This window comes from Myotis nattereri, assembly GCF_964212035.1.
Source record: "Myotis nattereri genome assembly, chromosome: Y".
Lineage (NCBI taxonomy): Eukaryota > Metazoa > Chordata > Mammalia > Chiroptera > Vespertilionidae > Myotis > Myotis nattereri.
This window is the reverse complement of record NC_138094.1, coordinates 31,108,859-31,131,049: the sequence shown is the minus strand read 5'-3', so window position 1 is coordinate 31,131,049 and position 22,191 is coordinate 31,108,859. Positions and strand designations below refer to the sequence as shown.

Sequence of the window (22,191 nt, the reverse complement as noted above, 5' to 3'; positions counted from 1 at the left end):
GCATCTACCACCCAAACCTCAGTCTCTCCCCCTGAGAGATTCAGGTGGATATTTCTAACTCCTTAGGACAAATCTCCCCAAAGAAACCATTGAGTCCCCTGTCAGCATTTCCCCCCACCCTGAGTATTTGTCTGAAACTGGCTGCTGTGTTCCTGTACGGTATACTTATGTCCGGGTTTCAGTGCCCAAGGGCCCAGAGTAAAGCCTATGAGATGTACACCCAGCTGGACACTCAAGCAACAGGATCACAGAATGGGAGTTGGGTCAAGGAAAGTACTACAGCCACAGTGAGGACAGGGGTAAGCGCAGAGCCAGACCATGCTGGGCCGCCCCAACTCCTGCAGCATATGCTTCAGCACAGCATGCATCTGGGCAAGTCGGCCCAGGTTGATGGTGCCGCTCCTTTCCTCGTAACTCTCCAGGGGGGCCGCATAAATCACGCAATTCAGCTTGCTCAGCCCAACAATGTGGCGAAGCAGGTCCTCCAGGACGATCATGGAGATGGGGTTTTCACAGAAACTTAGGGTTGTGAGCTGGGAACAGTGGCTCAGGGCTGGCAGGATGTCCAGGAACTGGGCATCCATGATCCCACACTTATCCAAGTCCAGGTCCTGGAGAGTGGGGGAGGCTCTCTCTAAAAGAAATCGGAGTGACCCAGAACTGATATTGGTCAGGTTGAGCCCACTGAAACTCAGGCCTTTCAGCTGGCTGACATTCAGTTGCTGGGATAGATGTCTCAAGTCTCTTTCGAAAAGCAGGCAGTTAGTGATGGACAGGGTCGCCAAGGGGGTCCTCAGGCACCTGGGGAGACATAGAACAGTTACATGTGGGGGATGGACCTGGTGGGCAGAGGCAGGTGAGGATGATGCAGGCCTTCAGGGTAAAGAGGCCCATGTCACCAAAGCCTAGAGTGTTCCGGATGATGATCAAACCCAGGATGTTGCACAGTGAAAAGTGACATTCAAGTCAGAGCAAATTTGAGTGGAATCTTTCCCCATCTGTTATCTGCTCCGTGATGGATTCAACTGGATGAAACCTCACACACTCCATTTACTCATCCGTCAAGTGGAGCACATCATACAGCCCAGCCCAAACACACAGGTGTTCTGAACATAAAGGTGGGAGGTAAAGATGGGAGGAGCTCAGAAAGGAGCCTGACCCAGGGTCTGAAGCAGGAGGCAACCAGTGCATTTTAGTATTGGAGACATGTCCTGAAATGCCTGCAACTCGGGCTTCCTTCCAGCCACACCCTAGACCCCTGTCACCATCATCTCTTAGCCCAATGAGGCCTCTGGCAGTTGTGCAGAAAGGGCTAACCTGGGCACAGTCAGGCAACATCAAACGAGAGCTGACACCCTCCAGGAACTTAGATCACTGCACTGTTTACAAACCACCTATCCAATTTCGTAATGACTCCCTCAGGAACCCTGCATTTACCACGCATTCTGTTTGCAAGAGCCTATGGCAACCCTTGGCAGACAGATGAATGATGCAGGTTTGGAGTGAAAGGCTGCCATGGCCAAATCTCTAAGTGCGGAACTTAACCCCTGAAACCTCACCTCTGATTGGCTTTCCCCTTGTCATTGCAATCCTCACTTGGTTCTATTGCATCATCTTCCCTTCCACACCACTTACAAGGATGCCCAAAGCTACCATCCCCTGGCCTGAAGCCTCCATTACGCCAAATCCTAGCAAGGAGTCCCTTTAGTAGCCTCTGTCCTAGTGCATATGTCCTACCTTTGTCTGGGGGGTTATGTGACAACATGCAAGGTGACAGAGCGGTGAACAAGACACTGACTGTGTGGACCGTCTAGTGGCTCAGGCACTCTAGCACTGCTGAGGGACTGCACACAGGAGAGCCCATCACTGTGCACTGAAATGGAAAGGGACTCGATCTGGTCGTCAGGGAAAGCTCGCCACCCCTCACCTGAGGATCTCGTCCAGGCGGCCTCTGAGGATGGAGACATCATCCAAATTGAGCTCCTGGAGGTGGGGCAGGCTGAAGAACTGAGAGGTGACCAGGCTAACACACTGCTCCTCCTCCTCCAAGGTGGTGTGAGAAGACGTGAAGACATGGGAGAGACGGAACCGGCGCAGATTGCCCATCTGGCCCAGGTAAGGAGCGAACTTCCTCAGGGTGGACAGCTTCCAGGTACAGTTTACCTCCAAATCCTGGACAGAGTCCAGCTGCACCATATCCAGGATGTTAGTGTTTTGCTTCGACATCGCAAAAACCTTCAGCTTCTTACAGCAAAGGTGCAGCAAACCTCTCCTCTTGCTGATTTTCTTAATCAGGTAGCTGAGGGACTCATCAAGGACACCTTTCTTGAGGCAAAGGTCTACTAACAGCTCCACGGGGGCCAAGGGTGGACTTGGCCTGGCTGTTAAGCTGCGCACTTTCCTCCTCTTCCTCATGGGCTGCGGGGCCTCAGGCTCCAGCAGTGAGCACAGATGGGCTCTGGTTCCGGCCCACACAATCCAGAACTCCTGATGAACTCTCTTCTGTAAATTAAGCACCTGCAGTTTCCATCTCCTGTGGAGAAAATAGGAGTTATGCTGGGGTGCATTATGATAACAAGGAATAAGACCATGAGTCTAGGAATCTGGGCAGCTGGGCCAGACACCTGACTGGACTTTTGACTCAATGTCCCAGAATCACCTGCTCCTGGTGCTACTGGGATCCTTCATGGTCCCCATTCCTGGTACATTTAGGTGCCACCAGGAAGGAGTGGGCTCATGTCCCTTCGGTCACCCTCGGCATTTTCACCAGCCGTATATATCCGAAGCCTGTTCCCACAATGACCCCAGCAGTGGCTCCAAGGCCTGCCTCAGTTCTCCCTTTGGCCCTGCACACTCCCGGATCCCAGCTGTAACTGCTCAGATCCCCAGGGTGCTACCAGGCAACTGAATCCCCCATACCTGTGTCGAGTGTCCTGGGCAAGCAGGACATCGAGTCCCTCAAGCACAGCCTGCAAGCTATCCTGGTAAGGCTGCCGATGGTTCATCAGGGCCCCCAGAGGGAGGCAGGGGAAGGGCCAAGCCTGCACCATGGCCTTCAGGACTCTGCTGTGCTTCCCAGCGAAGGCTGCCATGAACAGAGGTGGGAAGAGCTCCATAGGAAGCCACTCCAGAGCAGCGATGGCTGAGGCTTCATCCCGCAGCAGGCTCTGACATGCCAGTTCCAGGAGTCTGCGTGGAGCTGGGAGGCTCATCCCCATGAAGCTGCTATGAAAGAGATCATGGGAGACAGTCAGGAGCAAGGCATCTTGTCAGGCTGAGCATGAGCAAACCCGGCCCTTCTCCCTTCAGAGGGACCAGCTGAGGGCCAAAGGCACTCCTCCAGCAACAACTGGAGCGCCCCCCAAATTACCCCAACCCCGTTTTCTGCTTAGAATCTCAAAGCCACTCAGCCCTGCCTCTCCTCTGCCACTGGCAGGACAAGAACCAGGCACCAAGGAGGGGTGAGATGACAACTGGACACCTCCCGCATCTACCCACTGGCTAGCTGGAATTCTGCTGTGCAGTGAGTACTGGGACACCATAGAGAGGATTCCACCCTTTCCAGAAAAAAAGTTTCTGAGGATCACTGAAGGACTGAAAACGCCTGGAGTAGGGAGCAGCCCGTGGCCCAGGACTGCCTCTTGCTAATTTCCAGGAAATAAAACAGATGTGGAAGATTAAGGAACACCCACACAATGGGTACCATTGAGGCTTTTGACGCATTTTAAATGAGGAATATAAAAGCAGCACAAACGTTTCCTGAAGCAAGGGGGAGCTGGAGGTGAGAAAAATAACGATTAATTCCAACATGTACATTTTACTGTGTGTCCCTTCTCTGAATATTAGAATGACCACTTTATCCATGACAACAGATGGCTCACATGTCACCACTAAGGCTCCTCTCAATGAGAGGCTGCAAGCCCTGGTCAGTGTTGCTCAGTGCCTTGAGCCTCCTCCCGTGCCCGCCAAAGGTCTCTTGAGGGCTCCATTCCTAACCCCCGTAGGGGGTGGGCAGGAGCCAGCTGATGGATGTTTCTCACATCAATGTTTCTCTCTCTCTCTCCGCCCACTCCCTTCCTCTCTTTCTAAACATCAATTGGCTGTTATGAAAGACATTCATTAAGACCTGTTTTCACACAGACAGCCCAGCCGCTAAAAACTACAAAAAGGATTTTGCCACTTTGGCCTACAATAGGTTCCTTAGCAATACTTGACTTTCAGACACAGCAAAAACTTACCCTATGAACCTCTATGAATGGCAAATACCAAAACAGAAATCAAAACATTTTAGAATAAGGCAAACCTGCATCCAGAGGCAAAGGCAAAGTCTGCTCATTTGTATGGAAGAAAGGACAAATCTCTGGGTTCTTGGCCTACAGGTCATTGGGGACCGCCTTAGGCTCCTGACTCACCAGAGCAGCATGGTGCAGGGAGCCCTGTGCTCAGAGCTGGACATTGACTCTCACGCTCTAGATTCTGTTTCCTCCTCTGCCTCCTCAGAAGCCATTATGCCCCGTCTGACCACACCTTCCTTCTGAGGTCCTAGCTGAAATGGCTACTTCCACCTGAGAGCAAAACCTTAGCCCTGGATCTCCAGGCATTTAATCCTGATGGGGTTTTGCACTCTCCACACCTCCAACTGAACCCTAGGTCCATTCATGAAAGGAAAAGAAAAGGAAACCAGCCTGGAAGTAGACTTGATGTGGGTGTTGGTGCCACATCAAAATTCCCTAATGTTCCCGTTAACACACCTTTAGGGAGACAGTGTATCATCTGAAGAGCGAAAGGATTTCAATGCAACTGTATTGAGTACCAAACAGCCCCTGAGACTTGATGTTACCTACAATTGCAAATCCCGTACCCATTCAAAGGGGAACAGAGGGACAGCTGGTCTTCCAGATTTTGAGGAGCAAGCCTTCCCGAGAGGAGGTCAGGCCAAAATCACATCTAGGGATTGATCAGGAGAAGGGAGGGGCTGCACGTTTGGAATGAGACAAAGGGAATTACCCAGGACAAGGTGAACATTGGGGAAACTCAAAGACACTGACTGCATCAACTTGAGAACTTAAAAGGCTAGTGGTGAAGTAGGAAACTGGGTGGATCCCTTAAACCCAAGCTGACGGGGCGTATAGGCAGGAGATTCTGTCACCCTTCCTCTGTGGAGGTAAAGGGCGTTTCCTCTCAGAAGAACCAGATCAGCTCAGCAACCTGGCTTGAGAAAATTAAATGTGAAAATGTGGGTTGTGGTGAGGCCAGAGGAGGGGTGTGGCAGCTGAACCTGGGATGTGACTTATACAATTCTGAAAGCCACTGAGGGCTGAGAGTCGTGGCTCTTTGGAATCTTGGAGGCACAGTAAAAAATAAATGTGGGGCAAAATACCTGTGTATCCTTACCAAGGAGCTACTACAAAGGGCATTCATTTTAGCTCAGGAATCCTATTCTACATCCCAACCTTTCACAGGCAACAGGTTATTCCCAGCCAAATTCCAGGGCCCGGGGCCCTAAACATGACTGCCAAAGTCTGTATAAATAACTAATGTTTTCTCAACCCCAGGGAACAATCCATGCAAATTTGGCTTCAGAAAGCTCCTTCTGGGCCCAGGCCTACAACTCTCACTCAGATTGTGAGGGAAAATGTCCTCTCTCAGGATTAAGCACAGTGCACTGATACACCTTCCCCTTCAGAAGATTTGAAGCTGTACTTGGCATGTAAGGATCTGCCATAGTTTGGGATATCCCCATGCTGTACTGAGTCACACATTGGATCTTTTGAAATCCAGGGAGACACAGACAGAGAGAGAGCCAGAGGGCGGGGGGGGGGGGGGGGCGGGGGGGAGGCAAGAGAGAGAGAGACAGAGGCAGAGAGGAGCAACTTTTCTGTAGGCTCTTCTGTACCCCCTGCATTGTGATGCCCAAACAACTTTCATATTCCAGGCAGAGGGACCACGTGACAGATTACCACAGTGGTGTTGACCTGAAAATTCCAGACTGGCTGATGAGGTTTCTGGAAGTGGTTCAAACTGTAATGAGGTCAGCAGTTGAGTCTAGACTTGGTATCATGGGCTTAAAGCCGGAGTGGTGCCACCTGGGGTGAGATTTTCTCTTTAACACAAACATTACATGCACCAGGCAGAAACTGGAAAATTGGAGGAGCCCAAGCTCAGGCAGCTTCTATGAGATTCCAGTGTCCAGGAGATACAAGGAGGCAGGAGGGACCACTTAGAATGACCTAGAAACAAAGTGTGAGCGAACATGCCTTCTTCATGAGCAAGAAATACTCCTCTATCCACCACCCCCCCCATACGGAGCCTGCTTTCCCAGGGCATGTGCTGTGGCACTGGGGGCAGGAGAACTTCATGCCCAGTATTGGACAGGCTCTGCCGACTCCCAGCACCCACACATGAATTTGGGGGATGTTTTCACCACATCCTGGTCACCTGCCACCTGCTCTCATCATGGCACTCACTTATGTACAGGACACAGTAGCCTCTGAGCCCATGAGAAGGGCCATCCTGTGCAACCGCCTTCTCCAGTCAAAAAATTGCTACTGTGATCCCAGGTCATCTGCCCTTGTGACCTCTTTTTAAGAAAGGGGGTCCTTAGAATGTGCTCCAAGTCTGGGACCCTCTTTATGCATCCCTGGAATGTCAGTCAGCCCATCAGGAACCTGATGCTGGGGACACCCACTGACAACAGAAATCAGGAGTTCTCCCCAATTCTTCTGAGCTGTTTTGGAGAACGTGACAAGCTACAGTGTACAGAAGGAAAATCAACATCCCAGCTGCCTTTCTGGATCCAAAGAGGCACCAAAGAGGCAGGACGATGCCCTTCCTGGGTTCCACAGCAAGCCCTGCCTCTGTGGGCCTTCAGAGGCCCTGGGGACCAGTCCTCATGCATGGGCCTTCCCATCGTCCAATCTCTTCACCCAGCCTTTGAGCAGATACCCTTCCAGCTGGCTTCTTTCCCTCTGCAGTCAGACCTCTTCCTACACTGACCTATTTTGTCCTCTGTGCCTTTTTCAAACTCACAAGTCTCTGCTGGCACTACCTGACCTGCCTGTGCCCAACAATACCTGGTTTCACTTCAGACCCAATGACATCTAGACCTAAACAAAGGATTGCCTCTCTTTCTTGCTCCCCAAGGAGAGCATGCCTCACATCCAGGACATGCCTGGGTCTAGCCATTGAATGCCAAGGACGCTGTAGGAGGGCTGGCAGGAGGCACTGGCACAGAGTGGACATGTTCTCAGGGATGTCCACGGGTCGGCCGATCCTCGCCCACCAAAGACAGACTCCTCTCCTCTCTCTCTTCAATACATGATTTACTCAAGAACAGTCACTGAGTGCCTAAGGTGCATTCACTGCTGTTCCGGGTGACCTGCAGGGACACTTCATGAGAATGTCACGGTCTTCCTCAGAGTATCTCTGAGGCACGAACCCTCACTTGTCTGAGTAGAGAAATGAAAAAACAAAACAACTGGGCGGGAAAATGTGTAAATCACAGGCTGGTCTTGCTTTGCCCTGTAGAGCATGCCTCACAGAATGGTACCTCCAGGTATAACCTGCCCAGCAATCCTAATAACCATAGGAAAAGTTGTCATTTTTCAATGGCCATTACAAATTTTTATCACAACATTAAAAACTCTGTTAGAAACATACCATACATGCAAATAAATAAAGTTTTAAAATCACTACTTAGCACCCTGTGATTTTAAGTATTTGAGAATTAAAAACTGACATGCGCTTTGCAAACTATTTCCTGAGTAGTTTAAACATGGCTTGCGGGTCTTCTGCTCATACAACTTTCCACACAGAGTGAGAGTCTTTTCCATGCCCTGGTCAACTGTCACATTCTTTCTAGGTTTGGATAAGCTTCCAAGGTCCCATTCCTTCCTGCTGCCTACGTGGGCACATGTCTCTGGGAGAGTTCCTTTAGTGTGAAGCTCTTTGGCCTCATGGCTTACCCTGGGACCTCTCCATCCTTTTTTTTGGTCACAACCATGTCGCTCATTTACACTTCTCTGGGAGCTGGCCGTTGTGAACCAGAAGCTGGGTTCTGAGTCACGATGATGAGTAAAAGTAATTCCTCATGTTTGGCAGAATTTAAGAAACTATGGAAGCATTTCACTTTCCAAGTCTCATTACTTCTCTCTCCAGACAAGGGACCTTGGCCGGGGCCATCAACTGACTACCTTCTCCATGTGCAGTAACTGAGGCCTGAATCAGTCGCCTGCACTCGTATCTCTGAGTGAGTCATGGGACGGTGACAAAAGAACAAGGCCCTGGTTCCTGATGTACGGCTCCCATGGCCATCACCTGGGCCAGCCTGATGGGAGTATGCCTAGAGAAGTCACCAGTGAATGGGAACATGCCACTCTCTGTGTGGCAGCGGTGGACACAATCAGGGTCATGGGCAGAGAGCAGGAGTACCCATTTAGGTGACAATCACCTGCCACAATCCAGGTGCTCAGCAGGTCTGTGCTCAGCCATGGTGTAGGGACCCAGTCAGGTCTTCAGGAGGATAGGGTAGGTGATGGTTTGATATTCTCAGGGAGAACTAGGAATGACCTGAGAGTATGTAAATTTACTGATGAGGTGCCACCCACAAGATCTGGGTAGCAGTTGTGCATGGAGCCCCCTCCAACAGCTGAGGTAGAGGGAAAGAAAGGGGTGGGGGACCCAGCTCAGCGCTGGGGCCACAGGAGGCATAGCTCCAGAGTGTCTCCCTCTTGGCCTGAGCTCCGCTATGCCCTGCCGCCTCATCCTCTGCACAGGTGGATCATACTAAGGAGGGCACCTTCCGGCAGCCCAGGGCTGACAATTCTCCGAGCCCAAACTACTCTGGAGTCATGGCCTTGATCTCTCCTCTCAGGGTCCTGCGACCAGTATGTCCTTAAATAGCCACTCTCAATGTGGCTGAGACACTAGTAACACGAGGGGTTACCACCAGGTGACCTTAGTACCAGCAGCATCTGTGTGAGGCCTGATAGTCCCAATGCATGAGGGCGAGGTCTCTCCATCCCCATTCTGTAGCTCCCAGGCCTCCCTGACCTCCTTGGGCTGTAGCCAGGGGACAGGTGGTGCACTACTGTTACTTTGTTTCAAGAACCATCCCTTACCCTCAGTGGTGCAAGCTCAGGGGAAGAGACCAAAACTTACCTGTCACCAAACACCAGTTAAGTCAGTCTGTGGGCTCTCATGCCAGCCCTGCTCCGAGCAGAGTTGCTGAACAAGGGGTCCCTAACACACTACAACTTCTTGTCTCACGCTCGCTCTCTTTTACCCCATGAAAACACAGGAGAACAAATGAGTTTTGGGGGACATGACCTGATAATACAACGGCTGCTCCTGTTTCTGCTCCCCCAGGAGGAGCCTGAGGATGCAGATCCCACCTCTTTCCCTAATGATGAGAATGGAAGAGGTGCAGGGCTTCTCTAGACACTCAAGGAGGCTCCCGTAACCAGCACACCTGAAGATGTCTTCCTTCCATGCTGGCTCAGCTCAGAATGGCCTCACGCCCTCCAGTACTTGGTTGCCCTGGTGGTCCATGGTCTCAGTCACCTGTGTCAACCCAGGTCAGAGTAAGAACCAAATGGTCCCCAAATAAGGAAACACCATGTTAACGCATGTACGTAGGAAGCCATGGGCTCCTGGGAAAATCTTCTAGAACACCGTGGAGGAATCTGAAAACTGGAGATGTGCCCTGGCTGGTTGGGCATCGTCCTACTAGTGGAAGGGCACAGGGTCGGGGCACGTACAGGAGTCAACAGTATTTCTCTCCTGTCTCTCCCCCACTCCTCTCTCTCTGTCAAATGGATGAAAAGAAAAGAAACCCAGATTACTTGAGAAGATGGCGGCTGGCAGGACAGAGGGGAAAAGGTGATGTGAGTGAAAGGGGAAAGGAGAGTGTGTGGATGTGTGTGTGTGTGTGTGTGTGTGTGCGTGTGTGTGTTTGTGTGTCTGTGTGTGAGTCAGGGACAGTTAAATATGGCAGGAGTATCAGAGCCTGGCAGAACCAGTTCTTCTGGACAGGGAGCACCTACCACCTCCGTGGACATTCCACACCATCTGGAAGTGAGGAGCAGCCTCTTGTAGGAACTCATAAACACCACTGCCAACACAGGCCTTAAACACTGCCCGCAACCCGGCAGCCATGCCAGCCCAAATCCTGCTGCCCCACCCAAAGACCAGTAGACCCTAGGACCTCCACCTCCAAAGGTACTGGCCTCCCAGAACAGTATGTGAGACATCGCCCCACCCCAGCAGCAAATATCTGGACACCACAGTTGCGCTTTGCCTGAGCGCAGGCCTTCTGAGCCCACCCTCCACAGCCCTCTTCTGGGTGCTGCTGAGAGCACCTGCTGGGCACACTCTTAGCCAAACAAGGGCGCACTGCTCCAGCAGTAGAAATTCTAAATTCCCTCTCCCTGGATACCTGCCCACAGACACCTCAGTCGTGCGGCTTCAGAGCCAGGGCCTTTCAGTTTGCGTCAGTGCGCCGCACTGACAAATGTACCTCAGTTGCCCCTGTTAGCCGCCACTGGACGTGCATATCCAACCACGGACACCGCAGCAAAAACTGAGTCTTCCCACCCAACAGCTGGAGAACTCTGGACACCACAGTTGCACCTTTCCAGTGTCCAGGCCTCCTGAGCCCAACCACCCCAACAGACATTTCCTGGGTGACTCTGTGAGCCCCTGCTGGGCACACACAATTTCAACCAAGACCACAAGGCAGCAAAAACTGGGATATACCCCTTCCTATAGCTGACTTCTGGACACCGCAGTTGCGTCTTTTCAGCACACAGGGCTACTGAGACTGCTGCCCCTAACGGCAGCTCCTGATGCCACTTTGAGCCCCAGCTGGGCGTGCTCATATCCAAACAAGGCTGCACAGCCCCAGCAGTAGAAATGTGGACTTCCCCCATCCCGACTGCCAAACACCATACACCATGGTCGCATGGTTTTAGCACGCAGGCCCCCTGAGGCCACTGCACCAGCAGGTAACTCTCAGGGCCTCTGTGACCTGCCACTGAGCACACTAGTATCCAACCAAGTGCTGAATGGCCCAGCAGAAGATAGTCGGACTTCCTCCTTTCCATCTGCAGACCTCTGGTCACTGCATTGCACTGATCCAGCACGCAAGTCCCCTGAGCCTGCTGCAAGGCACAACATGCTGGCATCCAGTCCCCACAGTAGCGCTGCTCCAGCACAAGGGCCCCCTGAGCCCACTGCCCCAGTAGACGATACTTGGGTACCTTTGTAAGCAGGCATTGGGCATCCAATTCCAATTATGGATGCTCATCCCCCAAAGCAGAAAATGGGACTTCTCCCTACACGGGCCAGAGGCACAGCACAATCACTCGGATCCAGTGTGTAGGCCCCACAAGCACACACCACTTGCAGACAGCTCCTGGTGCTATCACTGGGCATATGCCTTTCCAACTGAGGGTGCATGGCTCCCTCAGTAGGATGCAGGGCACCACCCCTCCCCCACACACACCCCGGGTTACCTACCTCTGGACAGTCTGCTGCTGGATCCTAAACCCCTTTGTGATTCAGAGGGAAATCACACTGGCCAGAATCCCACTGCCTCAACCACAAACTACGAGATACCCGCCTCCGCACACTCATAGGCCTGGGACCTCATAGTGAGTTTCAGAGTAAGGCTAATCCAGCGACGGTCACACCACACCAGCTAAAGTCACAGTTCCTGAGCCGCAGGCCCCAAGACTCCTTAATCCCAGGCAATGGTCTTTGGGAACAAACAGTGAGCACATACCAGTGAGACCTCAGAAAACCTTTTCCACCAGAGCCGGAACAATAATCACATCCAAAACACCTTGCAAAACAATGCTGGGGGTCAGTCACATTGCTAACCCGTGATAACACTTCATCCACAAATAAGACACTAACAGTCAAGACCCAACTACCTCAAGAGAACCCAAATAGCTCAAGTAGGGAGCTCCACTAGATGACCTATCCCAGAAGACCTGAGAGATCACACCATTAGAAACACCCCCAAAAGAACCTGCGTAGCAAAGCAGTTGAATCTAGCTCACAGATACAATACCAATATTACAACAAAACATAGGGAGACAGAAAAGCAATCCCCAAAGGAATGAATAAAGTGAAAACTACGGAAAAGGAGTTAAATGAAATGGAGGCAACTAACGTGTCAGATGAAGAAAGTTTAAAATGCAAGAGGAGTGCCTATGGGAGCTTTGTGACAACACCCAACAAAACAACATCTGCATCATAGGCATATCAGAAGGAGAAGAAGTGAAGCAAGGAATAGAAAACATGTTGGAAGAGATAATGACAAAAACTTCACGGATATTGGCCAGAAAATAACTATGCAAGTGCAAGAACCACACAGGGTCCCAAACAAGATGAACCCAAAAAGACCAACACTAAGACCCATCATAATTAAACATCAATGCCAAACTAAGAATCATAAAGGCCATTAGAGAGAGACAGAGAAAGTTACCTACAAGGGATCTCCCATTAGAATATCAACTGATTTCTCAACAGAAACACACCAGGCCAGAAGGGGATGGAATAAAATATACAAAGTGATGTGAAACAAGGGACTGAATACATACCCAGCAAGTCTACCATTCAAAATTGAAGATGGAATCTGGACATTCACAGACAAAAAAGGGCTAAGAGAGTTTATTAACACCAAGCCAGCAATGCAAGAAATGCTAAAAGGACTGCGTAAAAAGAAGAAACAGAAAGGCAAGATGAAACAAATATATAAGAATAAAAATGATGACAAACAAGTACATATCAATAACAACATTAAATGCAAAGGGATTAAATGCTTCAATCAAAAGACATAAGGTAGGTGAATGGATAAGAAAACATGATCCATATATTTGGAGTCTGTAAGAGACCCACCTCGGAGCTAAGGATTCACACAGACTGATAGTGAAGGGATGGAAAATAAAAGTGTTTCAGGTAAATGGAAATGAGAAAGAAGCTGGGATGGCAATACTTATATCTGACAAAATAGAACTCAAAGTGAAGGCCATAACAAGAGACAAGGAAGGCCACTACATAATACTAAAGGGGGAAATTCAACAAGAAGATATAACTCTGGTAAACATATATGCACCCAATACAGAAGCACCCAAATACATAAAATACACACTTCTGGAAGGTATTAAGGGACAGATAGCAATATAGTCATAGTTGGGGATTTTAATACCCCATTGACACCACTGGATAAATCCTCTAAACAAAAAAAAACTCCAAAGAAACAGCAATCCTAAATGACTCTCCAGTTCAGATGGACTTGACATCTTCAGAACATTTCATCCCAAAGCTACTGGATATACATTCTTCTCCAGTGCACATGGGATCTTTTCAAACACAGACTACAGATTAGGACACGCAACATCTCTTCAAATTCAAGAGCATAGAAATCATAATAAGCATCTTCTCAGGTCACAATGGCATAAAACTAGAAATCCACTGCAATAAAAACAATGAAAAAATCAAACACTTGGAGGCTAAATAGCATGCTATTAAACAATGGTTGGGTTATCAAAGAGATCAAAGAAGAAATGAAAAGCATCCTGGAAACAAGTGACAATTAAAACACACAATCCTAAAATCTATGGGATACAATGAAAGCAGCCCTGAGAGGCAAGTTCATAGCTCTACAGGCCTACCTCCAAAAACAAAAAAAAAATGGTAATGAAGTATCTAACCTTGCAACTTAATCAATTAGAAAGAAAGCAACAAGAAATGCCCAAAGTACTCAGAAGGTAGTAGATAATAAAGATCAGAGCAGAAAGGAACAACAAAGAGACCAAAAAAATATAAAAGATCAATGAAACCAGGAGCTGGTTCTTTGAAAGGATACCAACAATCATGAACTGCTAGCCAGGCTCAACAAAAACAAAAAGAGATGACCCAAATAAACAAAATTATAAATGAAAGAGGTGAAGTAACAAATGACCCCACAGATATACAAAGGATTGTAAAAAATTACAATAAACAACTCTACTCCAACAAACTGGACAACCTGTGTAGCTGGACATTTGTAAACAAGGATCTGATGTCCTGCCAAGAAGAAGCGAATGTTCTATCAGGAGCACAGCGAGAACTGCAAGCGAGTCACGCTGGGTCAACATTGCACACAATCTTGAGTTCCAAGAACATTTACGTCCCTGAGAAAGGCTCAGATTAAATAGTTGTAGGTGTAAAACAGAAAGGGAGGGCACAGCTGCAAGTTGTCTTCAATATGCTATAGTAATCCTATATAATAAAAGGCTAATATGCAAATAGACAAGAAGCAGAACGACCGATTGCTATGCTATACACTGACCAACAGGGGGCAGAAACCCAATGCAGGAGCTTCCCCTGGTGGTCAGTGCGCTTCCACAGGGGGAATGCCACTCAGCCAGAAGCCCTGAGCCCGGCTCATTGCTGCCAAGTGCAGCGGTGGTGGCAGGAGCCTCTCACATGGGGAGTGGGCCTAACCCATCAGTTGGACATCCACTCAGGGCTCCTGGACTGCGAGAGGGCACAGGCCAGGCTGAGGACTTCCCCCGCTAAGTGCACGAATTTCGTGCACCGTGCCTCTAGTAATATAGAACAAAACAAGATTTATTTTTTTATTTTATTTTTTATTGATTTTTTACAGAGAGGAAGGGAGAGAGATAGATCGATGAGAGAGAAACATCGATTAGCTGCCTCCTGCACATTCCCTATTGGGGATGTGCCCGCAACCAGGGCACATGCCCTTGACTGGAATCTAACCTGGGACTCTTGGGTCCGCAGGCTGAAGCTCTATCCACTGAGCCAAACCAGTCAGGGCACAAAACAAGATTTAATTGATTCACTGCTGACACATGACCTTGTACCAAACCCCAATAAAAACGATGGTGAGAGTGCAAGGTTTGCTGCATGCCTGAGCGAGCTGTAGCCCTCTGTCTGGCATCAATCATCCTGAGTGCTCATCTTACCTCTGTGTCTTTGGTTCAGTAAACATCCCTCAACTCTTGGCACCCAAATAGGGACCTTAAGGTAAGTACTGGGAACGCACAGGACTGAAAGGCAAAAAGTCTGCAATGGTATATGCAAAACTTTCGGCAAGCCAGGCAGCGCATTGGGGAACTCCCCAACGGCAGAGAGTCAATATATGACTCTGCTGCGTTCAGTGCTTAAAAGCACTGGGGTTAGTGTGTCTCAAGACACTTTTAGGAAATTAGCTAGAGAAATAAAAAGGCATTGTTATTGGTTTGAGCTGACAGGCAGAAATCAGTTAAATCTAAAGGTTCATGCGCTACGTCACGCTCATCAGAATGGAGATCCTATAGGACAGGAAGTTTGGTCCTTGTGTACTTTGATTACTATGGCTCTTAAATCTTTGCAGTCAAAAGCAGATTATAAGGCTACTCCAATTAAAGTTACTAGCTCTCGTTCTTACTCTGCTTGTGAAACTGATAAAGACATGCCTTCTTTGCCTCCTGGAAATAATACGGACCAAAAAAGGAAAGATTTTGAATGGAAGTTGAAGGGATATGAAGATATAGAAGAGACTGATAAAGAGGACATCCAGGATTTGTCAGAAAGTGAAACTAGTAGCACTGATTCAAGTGGTAGCGAACAAACGAGATTAAAAAAGAAAATCAAAACAAGGGATGACAAACAAGAGTTCTTAAAAGATTTGCTGACTCATACGAAGGCTTTAATATGTGGTATCCCACCGCCTCATGTTAAACCCACTAATAAGTTACAGGAATTAATCAAAAATGCTTTTCCAGTTCAACAGCCACTGTCAGAGGAGCCCGGAGTAACTCCCTCGGCTCCTCTTCCAGACCCACCACATTATTCCACAGGGGCACATAGGCAATTCCAGCTGCCCTTGCCTACTGAAATAAACAAAATATTATTTGATTCAGAACCTGGAGATGAGATTGTTCCTCCCACATGGAGAGAAGAGATAATGATTTCCTTGCATTTCTGATACAGCGGCAGCCAATGCCACAGGATCTGCAATAATATCCCCAATATCCAAATGGTTATGCTAATGTGGCTCATAGTCCTCAGTCCTCATGAGTTTAAACCTCTCAAAAGTTTAAAAGAGGCAATTAATTCTTATGGCATGCATTCCCCGTTTGTGATGGGATTATTTACTAGTTATGCCTCGGAATTTTTGCTAATTCCCCTCGATTTGGAAGCTTTGAACTAAACTGTACTGGATCCAGGAATATATTTACAATTTAAAACATGGTGGAGAGAGGAAGCTGACGTTATGGCTAGAGAAAATGCAGCAAAACAGCCTCCAGGACAAACGTTTCAGGAATTAACTGGGTCTGGACAGGATGGGCGATTGCAAGCACAGGCACCTTTTTCAGATTTGCATATCACTCAGATAAATTATGTTGTTTAAGAGCTTGGCAGAGAGTGGATACACCTGGAAAGGCATCTTCTGCTTTTACTAAAATTACTCAACAAGCAGGGGAGCCTTACACTGACTTTCTGTCAAGATTAACAATAGCAGCTGAAACCGGTTTGGCTCAGTGGATAGAGCGTCGGCCTGTGGACTGAAAGGTCCCAAGTTCGATTCCGGTCAAGGGCATGTACCAGGGTTGCGGGCACATCCCCAGTAGATGTGCAGGAGGCAGCTGATCGATGTTTCTCTCTCATCAATGTTTCTAGCACTCTATCCCTCTCCCTCCCTCTCTGTAAAAAATCAATAAAATATATTTTTTTTAAAAAGATTAACAATTGCAATTAGAAAGGCTCTCTCTCAGGAAGAGTCATGAAGATTATTTCTTCACTATTTCTTTACAACCTCAAGACTATGAGAAATTTGCATTTACTGTCCCGGCTTTAAATCAAGCTCAACCCACTCAACGGTATCAATAGAAAGTCTTACCACAAGAAATGTTCAACAGTCCTACTATATGTAAGGCATATGTGCATCAGCCTTTAGAAATAGTCAAAAAAAGATTTCCTAATACTCTAATTTATCATTATATACATGATATTTTAATAGCTTCTGAAATTCAATCCCAATTACAGGAGATTTACCAATACCTCCTTGAAAAATTCTAAGACTATAGATTAGAAGTAGCCCCGGAAAAGAAACAATGGCAGGAGCCATGGAAATATCTTGGGCAAAAATTAACAGATGTCTCCATTATTCCACAGAAGGTTCAAATTAGAAGAGACAGTTTAGAGACTCTAAACGATTTTCAAAAGTTATTAGGAGACATTAATTAGTTGAGACCCAGTCTTGATATACCTACTTATCAATTGACTAATTTATTTCAAATCCTAAAGGGGCCACCTGAATTAAATAGCCCACATGTTTTAATCCCTGGTGCAGAAAAATAATTAACTTGGATAGAACAGCATATACAACAAACACAATTAAATAGACTTCTCTCCATAGACAATTTTAAATTATTAGTTTCCACACTGAGCATTCTCATACAGGGTTACTTGTTCAAGATAGTAATGTTATTGAATAGATTTTCTTGCCTCATAAATCACAGCAAAATAAAACAGACTTATATTCAAACAATTTGCCAAATTATTTACAAGGGGAGATTAAGATTAAGACCATTATGTGGTTTAGATCCAGAAGAAATTATAGTACCTTTTACTGTCAAAAAAATTCAAAAATTGTTTCGAATATGTGATAACTAGCAAACTGCTTGTGCTCATTTTTTAGAGAAAATACATAAACATTATCCTACAAATAAAAGGTGACAATTTCTTAAGAAAACTGAATGAATATGGCCTCATCATATTATAGCTAATGAACCAATTCAAGGCCCCACTGTTTATACCAATGCAAACAAGCTAGGAATAGCTGGTTTTCATTTTCAACAGCTAACAAAGGTAATTCAGTCTCCATACACTTCAGTACAATGCGCAGAACTATTTGCCATTGTTTTATTACTACAACATTTTCCTCAAGCTGTAAATATTGTCACTGATTCTCAATATGCAGTAATTACTCACTTACTAAAAGCTTTTGCAGTAATGGAAATACTTCAAAATATTAACACTGATAATGGTTCTGCATATCTATCTACAAAATGTCAAACATTTTTTTTCAATTTCATCATATCACTCACATCACTGGCATCCCTTGTAACAATACAGGACCAGCTATTATTGAAAGACAAAATCACACCTTAAAGGAAATGATCAAAAAACAAAAACAGGGAGAATCCCCTACATGAAGACTATTAATAGCTCTATTTACTTTAATTTTTTTAAATCAAGATGAGACTGACAGTACTGCTGCTCAGCGACACTGGGTAAAGGATATTTCACAAGAATTCAATCAACCTGCGTTTTATCATAATGAGTCCTCTCAGTCATGGGATCCTGCATGGGTCCTATGATGGGGGCGAGGATATGCTTATATTTCCACAGGTAAAGAAAAGTTCTGGGTTCCTGAGAGGCGTCTTCAGCGGAGACATGGGAACCAAAAGGAAGTTCTACTTAAGTGCCCTGACTAAGGATTTCTCAGAGATGACCTTGATGGGGTCTCCTACCCGCAAAGCTCTAAGTTCAACGCAACATTCATCTGTACCAACCTGGGGTCAGGTGAAGAATCTTACGAAAGAGGGAGAACAACTGGTTTGGCATCATGGTAAAGAAGTGACGCCATCGACTTTGTTCCTTGCTATACTTGCACTAATAACCACTCAGGTAAATGCTAAGAATCATATATACTGGGCTTACAGTCCTAATCCCCCACCGAATAGAGGTGTTTCTTGGTTGGATTCAAAGGTTCGAATTTATGTTAATGACTCAAATTGGTTACCCGGACCTTATGATGATCGAGGTCCATTAAAACCAGAAGAGGAAGGTAGAGTCATAGAAAATCATACCACTGGAACTCAGCGAGTGCCAATATGCTTAGGTCAAGGAGACCATTGTTCAACAATACAGGCACAAGCCCTGCTGAACATTTTGAAAACACTATTACCGCAACAAAAAACAGGCATTTGATTCTTCTGAGTGCCCATGGGTTTAAAAATGTTAGTTGGGATAACAACAGTACACCTCCATTACTTCCACCATGTCATGTTCCTATGTTTACACACTTGTCTGATTGAGTCCATTGGGAATCCTGTAGAGGAGAGACAGTTTGGGTTTTATCTAATACTTCCTATGGAAGCATTACTGATTGGAGCCCTTCAGGTTCTGCCCCTTCCAAAGCCAATGGAGCTGATCTACGATGGCATAGAGGAGAGAACAAGTCCATATCCACGCAAGCGAATGTAAGCATCGTATGGCATGATGGAGGATTTGCTCCCCCAACACCTCATCAAGAAGGACATCCTGCTGAATCTGACTTATGGAAACTGGGGTCTGCCTTACACTCTTTGAAAGCATATATTTGCATAAAATAAGCAAATCTATAAAAATAACTCTGGGATATACACCTTACAATTTTATGCTAACAAAACTGCCTTTGCACAAGCCTGTGTTCGATTACCATTTTTATTAATGATAGATGATCAAATTGTAAGTCTGCAGAGACAAATGCATATGAAATATAACTAGAATTATTCATCACTTTGCATTACTCCTGTACCTTAGAATGAAAGTCTGTTTCCATGGGAAAAGTTTAAAAAACATATGTTCAATCATAAAAATCTAACAAAAGAAATTCTAAATTTACAATCTCATATACAAAAAATATTTCAAAAGAAATTGCATAAATTAACTGGGAAAAAAGTGTTAAAAATATGGTTAAGGAATTGCAACAATTAAATCCTATACCCCATTTACAAGCTACTTTAGGAGCTCCTGCTGGAATACTATTATTGATACTCTATCTCTGTATCATTTTATATTTAGTCTTCCAAGGACTCGGGAAAACCAAGCAACTAATTAGGAGAAAAACAGCTGTGTTTTCACTGATGCTCCATCAAATGAAGCAAGAAAAAAAAAGGGGGGTTTGTAGCAGGACATTTGTATACAAGGATCTGAAGTCCTGCCAAGAAGAAGTGAATGTTCTATCAGGAGCACAGCGTGACTTTCAAGCGAGTCACGCTGGGTCAACACTGCACACAATCTTGAGTTCCAGGAACATTTTCCTCCATGAGAAAGGCTAGGATTAAATAGTCATGGGTGTAGAACAGAAAGGGAGGGCACAGCTGCAAGTTGTCCTCAATAAGCTATTGTAATAATATAGAACAAAACAAGATTTAATTGATTAACTGCTGATTCACTAACCTTGTACCAAACCTCAATAAAAGCAATGGTGAGAGTGCAAAGTTTGCTACATGCCTAAGCGAGCTGTAGCCCTCTGTCTGGCATCAATCATCCTCTATGGCCGTCTTACCTCTGAGTCTTTGGTTCATTAAACATCCCTCATCAATCTGGACAAAATAGACATATTCCTAGAAAAATACAAGTTTCCAATACAAAATCAGGAAAAAGCAAACAACGTGAACAAGCCGAAAACTAGTGAGAAAATTGAAACAGTAATCAAAAAGCTTTCAGAAAACAAAAGCCCTGGACCAGATGGCTTCACAGGGGAGTTTTACCAAACATTCAAAGAAGAAATAAAACCAATTCTTCTCACACTCTTTCGAAAAATTCAGGAGGAAGGCACGCTTCCAAGCTCTTTTTATGAAGCCAGCATTACCCTAATTCGAAAACCAGAAAAAGAAAGAGACTTACAAGCCAATATTCCAGTTGAACAGTGATGATGCAATCCTCAACTAAATTCTAGCAAACTGGATCCAGCATTACATTAGAAAGATCATACACCAAGAACAAGTGGGATTTATCCCAGGGATGCAAGGCTGGTACAATATCCTCAAATCAATAAGCATGATACATCACATAAAAAAAAATGAGAGACAAAAAAAAAACACAATCATATCATTTGGTGCAGAAAAGGCATTTGACCAAGTGCAACAGCCTTTTCTGATAAAAACACTCAGCAAAGTGGGAATAGAAGGATCATCCCTCCCCATATAAAAGCCTTATATTAAAAGCCTACAGCCAACATCATACTCAATGGGCAAAAACTAAATCCATTTCCCTCAAGAACAGGAACAAGACAGGGATGCTCGCTTACACCACTTCTCTACAAAATGGTACTGGAAATGCTAGCCACAGTGATCACACAAGAAAAGGAAATAAATGGCTCCCAAATTGGAAAATAACAAATAAATTGTCATGATTTGCAGATGACATGATACTGCACATAGAAAACCCCAAAAACTCCTTCAAAAAATTAGTAAACTTAATAAATGAATTCGGCAACGTAACAGAGTAAAAAGTTAACACCAAGAAATGTATGGTATTTTATACACCAATAGTGAACTTACACAAAGAGAGTTTGAAAAACAATCCCATTTATCATCCCACCAAAATAATTAAGATACCTATGAATAAACTTCGTTACAAAGGTAAAAGACCTCTACTCAGAAACTGCAAGACGTTGAAAAAGAGATAGAGGAAGACAAAACTGATTAAAGAACATGCCATGTTAATGCTTGGTAGAATCAACATCATGAAAATTGCTGTACTACCCAAAACGAACTATCGATTCAATACACTCCACGTTAAAATACCAACAGCATATTTCACAGACCTAGAATGAACTCTCCAAAAATCCATCTGTAATAAAAATAAAATGACCCTGAACCCGAACAGGTTTGGCTCAGTGGATAGAGCGTCGGCCTCCAGTCTGAAAGGTGCCAGGTTCAATTCTGATCAAGGGCATATACCTTGGTTGGGGGAACATCCCCAGTAGAGGGTGTGCAGTGGGCAGCTGATCCATGTTTCTGTCTCATCAATGTTTCTAACTCTCTATCCCTCTCCTTTACTCTCTATTAAAAACCAATAAAATATATTTAAGAAACAAACAAACCTCAAATAGCTGCAGCGATCCTGAGAAAGAAGAACAAAGTAGGAGGGATCTCAGAACCAGATATCAAGCTGTTTTACAAAGCCACTGTTCTCAAAACTGCCTGACACTGGCACAAGAATAGACGTATAGACCAATGGAATAGAATAGAGAATGAAGAAATCAATCGAAACCACTAGCTCAATTAATATTGATAAAGGAAGCAAAAACATACAATGGAGACAAAACAGTCTCTTCAATAAATGGTGCTGGGAAATTTGGTCAGATACGTGCAGAAAATGAAACTAGGCCACCAACTGGCACCATACACAAAAAAC

At 45.8% G+C, this 22,191-nt stretch overlaps 1 protein-coding gene across 1 annotated transcript; it reads right to left on the bottom strand.

Annotated features, from left to right (window-relative positions):
• Nucleotides 1-245: 245 nt before the first annotated feature.
• Nucleotides 246-3,212, bottom strand: LOC308512178 (melanoma antigen preferentially expressed in tumors-like; the record flags this gene model as incomplete). The annotated part of the gene is made up of 3 exons (XM_081081987.1): nt 246-801; nt 1,928-2,533; nt 2,920-3,212. 3 exons carry the CDS (start codon nt 3,210-3,212, stop codon nt 246-248), a joined length of 1,455 nt encoding a protein of 484 aa, XP_080938113.1.
• Between the last annotated feature and the right edge of the window lie 18,979 nt (nt 3,213-22,191).